This window comes from Mustela erminea, chromosome 6 (assembly GCF_009829155.1).
Source record: "Mustela erminea isolate mMusErm1 chromosome 6, mMusErm1.Pri, whole genome shotgun sequence".
Lineage (NCBI taxonomy): Eukaryota > Metazoa > Chordata > Mammalia > Carnivora > Mustelidae > Mustela > Mustela erminea.
In genome coordinates, this window is record NC_045619.1 from 131,269,633 (window position 1) to 131,284,887 (window position 15,255).

Below are 15,255 nucleotides of genomic sequence, written 5' to 3' on the forward strand. Positions count from 1 at the left end.
TTCACTTCCATTTACAAATCTTTCACACTTTTCACAAAGTACTTAATTGTCTGCAACCATACTTACAACTCATGAAATTTACTAAATAACATTACTATAGAGGTCATTAGGCTCTCTATCCTTTGTAGCAAGCTTAATTGGAAAAAAAACCAAAAACAAAAAACAACAACCAACAACAAACTTTCCCTAAGCCTGACACAAAAAACTCCCCTTAAAATGGTACATGGTTAAATAAAATGACTTAGAAAAATATGCAGTGAATTTTTTGTGGTTAGTTCACTTTAGTTCAGCCTTCTGTTCCTCAGTTCTCAATAGATTGAAGAACACTAGGTAATTTTCTGGCACGCGATGCTTATTTTCTGTCTTAGTGTTTCAAGTTTTATATATGACCATAAAACTGATTCATATTTCACATTCTGATTTCCCAGTCATATAAAGAATGGGCAAATAATTATTAAGCTTACCAAACGTACCTTTTTCACCAAGCACATTTTCTTTACCATTGGGAAGCTTTTTTTACTATTTTTTTACTATTATTTTACTATTATAAAATAGTATAACTATTTTATACTAACCTTCTCAAAAATGAAGAACAATTTTATGCTTTCTAATTAAGACACTGGTCTAGTGGTGAAAGTGTCCAAACTCCTTACCACGAAGATCTCACATTCCATTTGTTTTATGTATCTAACAACTATAAGGCAGCAGCAATGCGAAATTACATTATGAATCTTTGTCTCAATGATCCCACAATTCGCTCTCATTCCCTTATCAGTAACTTTAAATATTCCTTTGTGAGAAAAGATGCAATACATTCACTAGGACTGATTTTCACATCTCATTTTCTTAACAGATAGATCTGAAAATGTGTTCTAATATACTTGCTGTTAAAAATATAAAAAAATGGGTAACATCTGTTTTGAACAGTTGACATTTCACCATATCCATTCCACATGGACTCAAACCTAGTGTGCTTAGGTTTCATGATGCCTGACAGACGTGGCAGGGACCCCGAAATAGCCATAATTTGTCTGAAGGCTTGGCTTGTGCTCTCTTCCCATTTGTGGTGCTCTTAGCCAAACTGACAATGGCTGATTTCTGCCGCATTTCTGTCAGTGCTGTTAATCCAGAAAGGAGGTTCTTTATTTCAGAATGGTGCCAAATCCTATCATTCATAAAAGTTAATCAGCCTAAATGACTTGCAAAACATCTTCTGTGAAAAAAAATGTAGAAATCCTTTCTTAAAAATAAAAGGCAATCTTTCCTTGAAAGTTGAGTCATTAACTTACCTGTAAAGGGGAGCGGTGGGGAGGAGGAGGGAAGAATGGACCAAAATATCTGGCAAGATCTCTTCTGGTTCCATTATTTTACTGCAGGCTGGATGCCCAGCATATTAAAAAAAATGTGCCCTGCCTCTATTCTCCTTCAGAACTTACAATCTCATTAGAAAACAACTTTAATTCACCTAAAAACAACTGCGTATCCAAACTGCTACTTGAAAATGCTAAATTGAATATAATTGAGTGGGATAAGTTTTGGATGGTGTTATAAAATAAGACACATGACACTCCAAGAGTTCCAAGTACACATAACCTCCCATACAGGCATTGACAAGTATCTTTACCCATATTATTTCAGCTAACCCAAAAGGCCGTTGATTATAAAATGTACAATTATTTTACATACCACTATGGAAAACAGTGCCCTTTAACTTATGACACAATGTCAATTATAAAACACTCCCTGACCTACTCGTTTGAATTTCTACCAATAGGTCAGAGGTAACTTTACTTTCTCTCTGGATGTGAAAGAACACTCTAGAAAGGCTCAATTGTTTTTTCTAACCTCATTCTGTAGTTTAACACTGGGAAACTTAATTGCTTAATGCTATGCATTCATGTTAAGATGATTTTAAAAAGGCATACAAAATGTAATGTGTACCTACATAGGGTTTGGCGAACAATGCTAAATAATATTGTTGACTTAATGAAGTTATTTGATATGCCTGGAGATTAAGTGAAATCACTAACTTTTAATATTATATTAATTATATTACATTGATCTTAACTTTTAATTTTATTCTATTCATGTACTGTCACAAAACTCTTCCAAGCAAAAAACTCAAATGTAAGTGATTGAGAAGTATAAACCCAGTCCTCTTGCTAATTATTAATAACTACAACATATTCCACTCGGGCATTATTTTTCCTTTATAGTTTTCAGAGAACAGGTCTTCCACTTCTTTGATTGAGTTTATTCCTAAATATTTTATTATTTTTGGTACAATTGTGAATGGGTTTGTTTTCTGCTGCTTCATCACTGGTATATAGGAATACAACAGATTTCTGTACATTCATTTTATATACTGTGACTTTACTGAATTCATTTATCAGTTCTAGTAATTTTTTTTGTGGAATCTTTTTAAAAATTTGAATGCTTTTTCTTTCTTTATGTTGTCTAACTGCTGTGGCTAAGACTTCCAGTACCATGTTGAATAAAAGACATCCTTGTCTTGTTCCTGACCTTAGTGGAAGAGTGCTTAGTGTTTCACCAATAAGCATGATGTTGGCTGTGGGCTTTTCATTTAAGGCCTTTATTATGTTGAAATATGTTCCCTCTAGACCTGCTTTGCAGAGAACTTATATCATGAATGGATGTTGTACTTTGTTGAATGTGAAAAAACATCTTTTAAAGTGATATGATTTTTATCCTTTCTCTTATTTATGTGACATATGACATTGATTATTTTGTGAATATTAGCCACCCTTGTATCCTAGGAATAAATCCCACTAGATCATGGTGTATGATTTTTAAAAATACATTGTTGGATTTGGTTTGTTAGTATTTTGTTGTATATTTTTGTATCTATTCTCATGAGAGATATTGGCCTGTTGTTCTTTTTGTGGTGTCTTCTTTTTTGTGGGGCCATACTTTTTAACTATTTAATGGAAACGATGGATTAAACCCTGGGAAACTGTGATTTACCAGTGGATCAGAGGTAACTTAATTTTCTCTCTATGTGAAAAGAATATTTTAGAAAAGCTTTAGTTAAAATTTTTGTTTCACTAACCTCATTCTTCTTTAACACTGGAAATCTGATTGCATAAAACATTATGATGTGGACATACAACAAAATACTATACAGCCAAGGAAACTAGACAGGGATATGGAAAGACATATGCAGAGAATAAGAGAGATGTTCACAATTCATTGTTAAGGAAAAAACCCCTGTCTAACTCTTAATGATGGTTAGCCCCAAGTACTGAAATTACGGCTATTTTTTTTCCCCTTGATTTTAATTATAAAACATTTTTAAATTGTAAGAATAAACTCATAAATCTCCTTGTTTTCATTTACTTTCTAAATTTTACATAGCGAACATGTAACCATACGTAACCATGTAAATCTTGAGGTTTACAGCTCTTTGTAGGGGTTGCCCTAAAGAAAACAACCCTCTATTATTTGTGTATCTTATCTAAAACAACAGCCACTAGCTACATGTGACTATTTAAGTTCATTAAAGTTAATTTGAATAATTTAATTAAGTTAAAGCTTAATATAATTAAAAATTCAGTTCCTTAGTCATACTAGTTACATTTCAAGTGCTCAGTAGCCATAGGGGGCTAATGGTTGCCATTCTGAAGAGCACATTTCCATCATCATAGAAAGTTCTATTAGATATAGCTATCTTAAATCATAAATTGGGATCTGTATATGTAATGAGATGCTATTTTTCAATATTATAAATGTGCATTCTTCCTTTTGCCTTTCTGAGAACATGACCTTTTCTATACTCTACCCCTGAGATATCCTTCTACCTTGGGAAGATGAGTTTTGTTCTATAAAGATGCAAGGAGAGAGACCAATATAATATTCATTTACCCTGATTCTAGAAAATAGGATTTTTCAAAAAGACAAAAGAGCCTTGCAAATCAGGCTATTTTCTTGAGGAAAGATGTTCTAAATTTCCTTCTAATTTCACAGGCCATACCTGATATATGAGACAAACAATCTTCAAAATTTTTGCTCACAGGAGTACCTGGGGGCTCAGTTGGTTAAGCATCTGCCTCTGGCTCAGGTCCCAAGACCCTGGGATGGAACCCCATAACAGGCTCCCTGCTCAGTGGGGAGTCTGCTTCTCCCTCTCCCTCTGCCTGCTGCTACCTGCTTGTACTCTCTCTCACTCAATCTCTCTCTCATAAATAAATAAAGTCTTCAAAAAAATTTTTTTTTCTCACATATCCCAATGTACTTTTGAAACGATATGTATCTATTGCAAATTGACATCTAAAAGTGTTCACCATAAATTCAGTCCTAGAAGATATATTTTCTGACATATAGGTCATCAAAATGTTTATTTTGAATATTTAGTTAATTCAATTTATGAATATGTCTTCTATATTATCTAATCAGAAATACCAGTCCTTGTTGAAATAATCATCCAATTATACTTACTGTCAACTAGGAAAAGTCTGACTTAAATTTTTAAAATTTAAAAAAAAAATTTTTTTAATTTAGATAAAGGTATTAATCCAGATCTTTTTGACAATTTTCTGACTTTTAAATTCAGTGAGGACAGACAGACAGACTGAAGGTTGTTTATGTATATGTCACCTGAATGAAATAACACATTGCCCTTTTCAGTATTTATCGGAGTTCTCCTGGCTTGCTCTCAGTGGACTCACTCGTAGGAATTATGCATTCTAGAACTGTCCTTTTGGTTGGCACTCCACAAGTTTTTTTACACTGCTCAGAGCAATGTGCTTGTAAAATTAAGGAATATTTAGAGCTCGTCCTTCCTTCCTCGCTCCCTCCTCCTGTTTCCTCCCTCCCTTCCTACATCTGCTACACCCTCTCCCTCTCTCTCATACCTTTCCCATATTAATCATTCCCTTAAACCTGAGGTATCTTCTGGACTTCATACAGTCTCCTCTTAACAGCTGGTAAGAACTTCTGGTAATAACTACTAACCTTCTTTATATCTATTTCTGGTAAGAACTCTAACTTTCTGGTAAGAACTACTAACTTCTGGTAAGAACTTCTGGTAAGAACTACTAACCTTCTTTATATCTATTTCTGGTAAGAACTCTAACTTTCTGGTAAGAACTACTAACTTCTGGTAAGAACTACTAACTTCTGGTAAGAACTTCTGGTAAGAACTACTAACCTTCTTTATATCTATTTCTGCCCTGAATTAATTTCTCACCCCACTGCCATCTGACTTAAATCCTTTCTTCTCAATTAAAATGTCTATGAATGATGACCCCGTTTCTCATATTTTATGTACTTGTTTCAATTTTCAAAGGCAAATGACCTCCGGGGCAAATCATATTTTTGAATATTACTCCCCCCCCCGAATTCTTGAATTTATTTCCTTTCTTGGCTTTCTTGTCACCCTCCGTGATAGATATCTATCTTATCACTCTTTAGTCTTCTATGACTTCTCTTTGTCCTTCTCTCCTCACTCCCCACCCTCTGCCTGTCCTTTATTCTTCAGACTTCAGCTACTTCTGACATGCTGATAATTCTCACATAGCCATCTCTTGTCCTGAGTTCCTTCCAGATACCCAGGTTCGTATACTCAAATGACTGGATATCTCTACCTGGATGAAAACAAATCCACCATCTTTGCCTGACATCATGTTCTACTCATGTTTTGTAAAGTTATTATTTCTTAGTTGTCAAAGTTAAAATACAACAACAAAAACAAAATTTCAGACTCTCTCTTGACCTCCTTCTCACAGCCAACAACCAATCACTCACCAATATCTGAATCTACTTTACAAGCATTTTCTTTTTTTCTTTCCTTTTTATTTTTAGAGAAACAGAGTGGGGAAAGGGCAGAAGGGGAGAGAGAGAGAGAGAGAGATTGAGAATCTCCAGCAGGCTCCATGCCCAGTGTGGTTGATCTCCCAACCCAGAGATCATGACCTGAGCCGAAATCAAGAGTCAACGCTTAACCAGTTGAACCACCCTGCACCCCTGCAATTATTTCTTATACTGACTCTTCCTCTTTGCCCACACTGCTGCTGTGTTAGGTCAGATTCTAATTATTTACACCTGGCCACTGCACAAGCCTAATTAATCACCCGCTCATATCTTCTAACTAATTAATCTGCTCACATCACTTCTTGTTTTAAAATTGTTCAAATGTTTGTGTTACCTAAATGATAATGCATAGAGTAGAGGAGTGTAGTTCTTGGTAAAAGTAGTGAGCAAGCAGATATCATGTCCCTGTATGGAGACTTGGACCAGTGGAGGCCTTGGGGCCAAGGGCTAAACAACACATATTGGGTTGTGTTTAGTGTGAGTGTGGTTCAGTTTAGGTTGCTGGCATTGTCAGATATTCAGGACAGAAATCCTGGGCAGGGATAATGAAAATGACAGTATTGGAATGTCTCTTACAGAATGTATTATAACAGGTAGTAATAGGTAAATAGGCAGATTTGTAGTTAAAATCCATAAGAATAAAGGACATAATTTACATATAATAACAGCACTATGTAGAAATGTTCTCTATACCCAAAATAGTATCTCACTGTTGAAACAAAATTAAGTTCTGTATTTAAATTTAAATTTTCATGATGATTGAGAATGAACCAGTTTCTATAACATCCTTCTCGAGGAAAAGAAAAGAACTTTAGTATGTATTTACCCAATACTTTACACTAATACATTTTTGGACTCCTCTGGCAGTTTAGATTCAGATTGTTACTGTGATAATACTATCTGCTTTATTTTGATTTTATGCCATTACTTTAAAATTCTTTCTTAAAAATTTTATAAAATTTGAGAGCCATATTAGCAACACAAATTTATATTTAACTATTAATTCCAGTGAGTTATTTGCTTCTTACTGTTTCTATAACTAATGTTATTCTCTTTTTTAAATCTTTTGTTTTGGTGGAAAATAGTCTAAATTTTTTTTTCCAGAAAAGTTTTATGGGGAATAAGCTTCCTGAGTCTTGACATTTCTGAAAGAAAAATGTCTTTATTCTGTCCTTACTCCACACTCATTTGAATGCTAGTTTTTATAGGATATAGAATTCCAGGATAAAAATACTTTCCTCTGAAGACAGTAAAGGATTTGTTCCATTTTCTTTTACAATTTATTGTGAATGATGTTAAATCTAATACCGGTATGATCCTAGTTCTTATGTAACTTTTTCCTTTCCTTTAATTTTCTGGAAATGTCAAATTTGAATTTATATCAAGGTATAGATAACTTTCTTTGCTTTTCGTGCTTGACACTAAGTAGATCTTCTCAATCTGAAGACTAGGATCTTTCTTCAACTCTTTAATTTACAGAAACTTTCCACATTTTTTTAAAACTATTTTTCTTCCTTTCAATTGCTCTCTTTCCTTTCATGTATTTTCTTGTTTTCTTTTTACTTTTACTTTGCATTCTTAGCTATTTACTAGACTTTATCTTTGAGATAATTACTCAGTCAGACCTACTATTAGTCTCTTCTATTAAATTTATTGTATATTATTGATTCATTTATTGGTGTGGAGGTGTGGAGGGGGAGAGAGAGATGTGCATTTTATGATATTATATGACCATAGAATCATCCTGTTGTCCATCTTCCTGTAGGTTGACATTTGAGGTGTTTTTATTTTTACATTATAAAATATTGTTATGTTATATTTTATATTTATTTTGCTATTATAAAAATATTGTTCTATTGACTAGTTTGTAATAGGTCTCCTCTATTATTAGTACACATAACAATTCACTTTTTACAAAAGATTATTTCAGTCACAAATACTTAGGGGGATATTTAGAGTCATGTTAAATTGATTATAGGAGTAAAATCCTTTTAGATAAAAATATTCAACGGAGAAAAATATCTCTAGCAACAAGGATCTGAAAAGGCAATTTCTAAATCAACAGAAAAAAATTTTAAAGAAAATAGAAAGAGGTTGAAAAGAGATCTTTACAGAAAATAATAAAATTTACAAATGAAGAGCTAAAATTCTTCCAGTTCAATCTCTTTTTTGTCATGTAAAAATTTTATTTATGGATTTTATATCTAGTCTTTACTGATAAAGAAAAGTGGGATTCATGAAATTATTTTCCTTTTTCAAGGTAACAAAGAACTTAGTTATCTTTCACTGTCAAATTTCAAGCTATATAAATAAGATAGAACAATTTTATGCTTCTTAAAGTAGCAGGTAAATACAATTTTCTGATCACCCAAGAGATAAGAACAGTCAACTTCTCTCCCTCTTGACTGGCATACCTGTTTCAGTTGCACCAGCCAGGTACAACTTGTTAAGCACTGCCATCTGTGGCATTTGGCATTTAAAAACTAACCAGGAAAAGGAATTGCTCAAAAATTATTTTGGCACAAACATTCAACACTCTTTTCTACCACGTAGGGCAGACCAAAAGTAAGTCAAAAGCAAGTAGTGACTTGTGGTGACATTATTCAATATAGTATTAGAGATTCTAGAAGGGATTGATTTATAGTCTGTTCTTACCTTAGCATTTTGGATGCAGGGACAGAGGGCCCAAGCTGCACTGGCCTTCACATCTGGGTGAGGATTTTTCAGCAGAGACCACAACAAACGAACTCCATCTAAGCGATCAATTATCCTGTTGTGAGACCAAAAAAGAAGTAAAAACTGTAATTAGTACATAGAAATGAAAACTTAAATGGCCTATCTAGCCATACAATTCTAATTATTCTCCTTTTGATATTTTGACTTTAGACCTTCTTAAAAGATTTTATTTATTCATTTGAGACAGAAAGATACAGAGAGAAAGCATGAGTAGCAGACTCCTTGCTGGGCTGGGAGCCCAACACGGGGCTCCATCCCAGGACCTGGAGATCATGATCTGAGCCAAAGGCAGATGCTTAACCATCTCAGTGCCACCTCAGTGCTCCTTAGATTTTCTTTAAAAACTTCAGCAACAGCAGGTGAGCCTGGGTGTCTCTGTCGGTTAAGTGGCTGACTCTTGGTTTCAGCTCAGTTCCTGATCTCAGGGTCTGAGTTCAGGCCCCATGTTGGGTTCCATGCTGGGTGTGGAGCCAACTTAAAAAAAAAACAAAAAACAAAAAAAAAAAAAACTCTAACAGCAGGAACAGAAGGTGCTACTGAACTGTCAGCTCTCTGATTTCAGTTTTAACTTCATGACACAGAAAGCAAGCTCCATGATAATTACGATTCACATAAACTTAAAATCAAGTCATGTAATTTTTTAATTAGCTGTACACAGACTGTTACCTAAATGTCAAAATACTGGTTTCTTTCATATAGTAACATCTATATACTTTCCAAAACAAATATTTATGCCTCAAAATGTGAAGTTACATTTTTTATTTGGTCTATGTTTAATTGACTTACCTTACTGTATGACATATTTTAAACTCCTCCAGTCCTAATCTAGCATTAGGAATTAAAACCATTACACCACAGTGCACCCTTTGTTAGGCATGGATAACACGTAACTTGTTTTCCATGTGCTCCCTTCTCAGCAAGACTAACATTGCAGACTGTGTTATAATTACTTAAACACACTGTAATCAAAATATCTTCAAGACTAGCTGAAAAATGAATTATCATCAGAGTCATCTCTACACCATCTGTCTTCTGTTTATATATCAATCAGTCCAGGGAGCATAACCTTGCATTAAGGTCCATTGAGTACACTTGCAGTTGAGAAGGTGGCCAAACAAAACTTAATATCCTTTACAAACATGGCTTTGTTCAGAAAGATATGTTAAACTGAAAGCAGATGAAAAATGATAAAGAGCATCAAAACTCCTTTGACTTTTAATCTCAGGTTGAGTTAAACACATGTAGTATTTAGCCACAGATAGAATAAATACTACTAGCTTAGAATGCCATTCAAATTCTTTCTTAAAAATTGACATAAAGACAACTACATTTCTTGATTATCTGAGATGAGTTTGCCAGGGGGAAAAATATGCTATTTCAAAGAGTCCAAGTATGAAATCAGCTTTGCATAACCTTATAAATTAGTTGGTAATGCAAATAACTTGTAGTAAGGTACAGATTGTCTCTTTAGAAAATGACTTTTAGTAAGAAAAAAACACATTGAGAAAGTATTTTAACTTGAAGTTTAACTAAATAACTTTCCAAATCTGAAGCTGTCAATATCAAGCTGAGAGAGAAAGTTTTATTTCTGAACTGATGGAAACTGTAAAGAATGATACTGAGCACTTCCTTAATGAAGGATTTACTTTACAAAGGTCAACCACCTTACTGCTTTACATATAGTGCTGAAAGCATAATTGCTGATCTTGGATCTCTGTATTTTTTCACATGTAATTTCTCAATGAACAATAGGTCTGTCCTCCCTTCTTGCAAATGTAGCAGTAAAATTTGCATTAGTAATATTTAACTGTACAGAGTTGGATATAACTTCACAGTAGAGCAGAAGTCATTTGCATGGCACACATTTCCAGATTTTTTTTTGAAGGGATAATTCAGTGTGGATCCACCTCCCCCTAGGCAAAATTTCACAATTAACTTTAAAAATTCACTGTTGATTGTAAAACTACATCTACTGTTCACAGTCATCACCCCAAACCCTAGGCAACTAACTCATCGGATGCTTAGTTGTAACAGAGGAGGATTGTGACCCCATCAAAGATGCCTTAAAAGACTCAGCACAGCACAGAGTAATAAACTTAGATGAGGGAAACATGATTGGAAGACATTTGCTTACACAGGAGCTAACAAAATCGGGGGTAGCAAACTACGGGATTTAACTCTGTCCCTTCCATCTCCTTCATTCTCTGTATCAAGTTATTTACTGCTGACTTCATAATAAACCAAGTATTGAGACACCTGGGTGGCTCAGTTGGTTGAGTGGCCAACTCTTGATTTCGGCTCAGGTCATGATCTTAGGGAGATGAGATCAAGATCTACAGTGGGGCCACACTCAGCACAGAGGCTGCTTGAGATCTTCTCTCCCTCTGTCCTCCCCCTGCTCACCTGTGTGTACTCTCTCTCAAATAAATAAACAAAATCTTTAAAGAAAAGAAAAGAAAGCCAGATATTCTCCCCTTACTTCCCCCTTCCTCTTGCCAGCACCCTAGTTCTGGTCTTTATCACATCATGTCAGGATGGTGGTGGTAGAAATATCCTTGGATTCGCGTCTTCAGTTTCTCTCAGTTCTACCCATCCTATGATTTCCTGTGAAATTAATCTTCCTAAAGGGCCTTTGGAGCTTCTGTAGTAGCTCTTTGAGAGCAGGTCTCCAGGTATATTATATTCTCTCCATCACACCATTTGGCACATTCAATCAATGCTTGCAGTCCCAGGAGAAAATTTCCAATGGCTTCCCATTACCTGTGTGGTATTAAAACCCTGATTCCTGTGGGGGCATCTGGGTGGCTCAGTGGGTTAAGCTTCTATCTTCAGCTCAGGTCATGATCTCAGAGTCCTGGGATTGAGCCCTGCATCAGGCTCTCTGTTTGGCAAGGAACCTTGTCCCCACCCCCATCTGCCTCTCTGCCTACTTGTGATCTCTGTCTGTCAAATAAATAAAATCTTTAAAAGACAAACAAACAAAACAACAACAACAACAACAATGATTCCTAAACTCAGTATTTTAAAATTTCCAATGAGCTGGTTTTTCCTCCTCATTCCCAATATTCAGGCGTTTGCTCATAAATGCTAAGCATACAGAAATACTGGATAATCCGAAGGGGCACATGCACCCAAATGTTTATAGCAGCAATGTCCACAATAGCCAAACTATGGAAAGAACCTAGATGTCCATCAACAGAAGAACAGATAAAGAAGACGTGGTATGTATATATATACAATGGAATGCTATGCAGCCATCAAAAGAAATGAAATCTTGCCATTTGCGACGACATGGATGGAACTAGAGGGTATTATGCTGAGCGAAGTAAGTCAATCAGAGAAAGACATTAATCATATAATCTCTCTGATATGAGGAAGTTGAGAGGCAACATGGAGGGTTTGGGGGGTAGGAAAAGAATAAATGAAACAAGATGGGATTGGGAGAGAGACAAACCATAAGAGACTCTTAATCTCACAAAACAAACTGAGGGTTTCCAGAGGTAGGGAAAGGGTGGTGGAGTTATGGACATTGGGGAGGGTGTGTGCTATGAAGTGTGTAAACCTGGCGATTCATAGACCTGTACCCCTGGGGATAAAAATATATGTCTATAAAAAATAAAAAGGAATCATTTTAAACAGCAAAACCACCAACTCAAAACACAAACATGTGAAGCATATGGCACTTCACAGGCTGTAAAAAGACACTTGTTTGCAGTAGGAGAGCTGAAACAAGAGAGAGTCTAGTCTTGTTCACCGTCAGCTGGACAGGTGCATGAGAAGACTCAGATTTTTCCCTGCTCTGCACAGGTCTGTGAATAACAGCCAAAGTGCTCTATGTATCTATCTATGTATTGATTTGGAGGCTACCAATACATTTTTGCTGGGATATGAATTCACAAATACAGAATCTTCAAATACAGAGGATTTTAAGTATTTCAGGAAAGTACAGTCTAGTGAGAGACAAAGAAACCATTATATTCCATTATGATAAATGCTAAAATAGATGGGTGCACGGGGTTCCATCAGAACACAAAGGGGAGACACTACTCATGGACTACAGAAATTCTCTCAAAATATAAGCCTTTCCCTATGCTGTTGCCCTCTTGCTGTAATAGTCTGTCTTGTAAGGTCTGTAACAAAACGTCTCCCATAGATCCTCTGCTTTCTCCCACCTTGAGCCTCTTTTGAGTTTTGCTGTCCCCCTTTCTGATATTCATGACACAGTGCTTTGCCTTGTAGCCGTGTGTGTATGCTTACCTCCCCCTTAATTATTATTTTTTTAAATTTTTTAAATTTTAAAATTTTAAAATTAAAAAAATTTCAATTTAAATTTAATTGGCCAACATATAGAACATCATTAGTTTCAGATGTAGTGTTCAATAATTTATCAGTTGTATATAACACCCAGAGCTTATCACATCCTGTGCCCTCCTTAATGCCTGTCACCTCCCCCCTTATTGTTATAATTATTGTGTCATTTCCTTGACTGCAGAACTCATGTACCACCTACTATACTTCCAGCATGCTACCACAGCCAGTGAATATTGGTTAAATGGACATAAAACAAGATGGACTTTGCTCCATGAATCAAAAATCTCTCCCACCACAAATACATTCATTTCTAACCTCATTTTTGCAAAGTACCTATTCAAGTTCTAAATCTAACCATTAGAGTAAGTCTTCACTTGAAGTCATCTTTAGTTGAAAGTGCATTTTCATAGAATTTCTTTATAATTCTATTGCTTTTTCATATACAACAATGGGCTTATAGGTGGCATTAATTAACACCCACTGTCCATTGCAACAGGTTTATCTCCTTTTGTATAGTTTTAAAAATCTGATTGGCATCTTGCTCTGAATTCACTTCCAGTAGTAGGTAAGCTCTTCCCATTTTTTTATCAGTTGAATTTTACATTAATTATTTGACATTATAAACAAAACTGAATTGTTTTCAAAACTTTCAATTTTATCATAGAAGTCAAACTGTGTGGCTGGCAGAATAAGAGTTCTAGAAGGATGGATACATATTCATACTCTGGCTACTAAGCAAACCCAAACAAACCAAAAATGATGTAGCTGCTTGTTATCTTTCTCAGTTTTGTTGTTGTTGTTGTTATAATAACATTTGCTAAGATTGTTAAGAAGTCTGGCTAGCTTGCCTGCTCCTTGAGGACATACATATGAAGAAAAGTGAAGAGTTTGTGCCCACACAATAGGCACAGCCACAGTAGAGTTTCTTTTTTGCAATGTCAATGCAACTATTTTGAAACTATAATTTTATATCATTTCTAAAAATTTCACAATTTTCATTGAGAAGTTCACTGATACATATTATTATCTGACAGTGATTCCCACTAAATGTGGTTAGCCTGGGAAAACATGATATTCTTACACCACATTAATGGATGCAGCTGAAATCTATACATTTTGAAGCCAAGTTGGCAACTCAGTAAAAATGGAAACATAAAAAGGATGTCAGAATGAAATGATCATCTCCATGAAAAGCTATAATTAGAAAAGAATTTTACTTTTTTCTAATGATTCTCTACATTTTTATGATTACCTCTCTAGGTATTATGTTAAAGACTCTATGGGAGACCAAATTTGAAGGAAAGAAATAAGTGTGACAGCCTCTGGAAAGTTATCTCTCAGAATTTCTTGGCCCTCAAAGCACAGAATGATAATCTATCCTTTCATAGCTGTATAAACAATATGATTAGAAAAGTCCCAGAAACATTTTCTCAGAAAAAAAAAATCACTCTTACAGTATATATTAAAAGTGTGCCTATCAGGTACCAGCTAATTTTTGAGGCACTGGGGATTTTTCCACCTTGAAAGCAAACAGAAAATCCCTGCTTTCTTGGAACTAATATTCTTTTGGGAAAAGACATAGAATAAAAGTGAAATCTGCACATTATATGAAATGTTGAAAGGTGACTGGAGAAAAATGAACCAGAAAAGTGTGGTGGGATGGAGCTAGGAGGGTGAAGGAGACTGTCCATGCAACAGTGGCATGTCACCATGTGGCAGTCACCCTGAAGGGGTGAGGAAAGCTAGCGTGGAGCTAAGAAGGGTACTCTGGTCCTTGGGGGTAGTCCCTGGCACGGAGAACCATCTTTTTCAATCAACACTAAATGAAAGTTATGCAGTCATCATTGTATTCATCCAGTATTAGTATTGGATCCTAGAGAACATCTACTGTTGTAGATGAGAAAACGGAAGTAGAGTGCCTAACCAAGCCTGTATGATGTGTTGGTTGTATAAGCAAATAAAACATAATTTATCTTTTCTTTCTTCTCTGAAAATAATATGCATGATTTAGATGAGTTCATTAAAGGCAGCTGAGGTATGGTTTACCCAAAACAGAGAGCAAAATGCACCAATGCAAATATTAATATTTATGGTCACCACAATGATGAGACACCCATTCCACTCACTATAACTTCTGTTTTATAATGTCTTTTTAATTCAATATATGTAACGGAAATCCTATGTCAATGAATATGACATAGAATATGGATTTATAATAATCATTTTTTTAAATAAACATATAATGTATTTTTATCCCCAGGGGTACAGGTCTGTGAATCTCCAGGTTTACACATTTCACAGCACTCACCATAGCACATACCCTCCCCAATGTCCATATCCCCACCACCCTCTCCTGTCCCCCCTACCCCCAGCAACCCT

General features: G+C 35.2%; 1 protein-coding gene across 5 annotated transcripts in view; it reads right to left on the minus strand.

Annotated features, from left to right (window-relative positions):
- Positions 1–15,255, minus strand: part of ARMC4 (armadillo repeat containing 4) — a 184,930-nt gene that overhangs the window by 81,619 nt on the left and 88,056 nt on the right. For all 5 annotated transcript variants that reach the window (XM_032349730.1, XM_032349729.1, XM_032349731.1 and 2 more), the window contains one exon: positions 8,485–8,599. In XM_032349730.1, the coding sequence (XP_032205621.1) occupies positions 8,485–8,599 (115 nt within the window). The remainder of the gene's footprint in view (positions 1–8,484; positions 8,600–15,255) is intronic.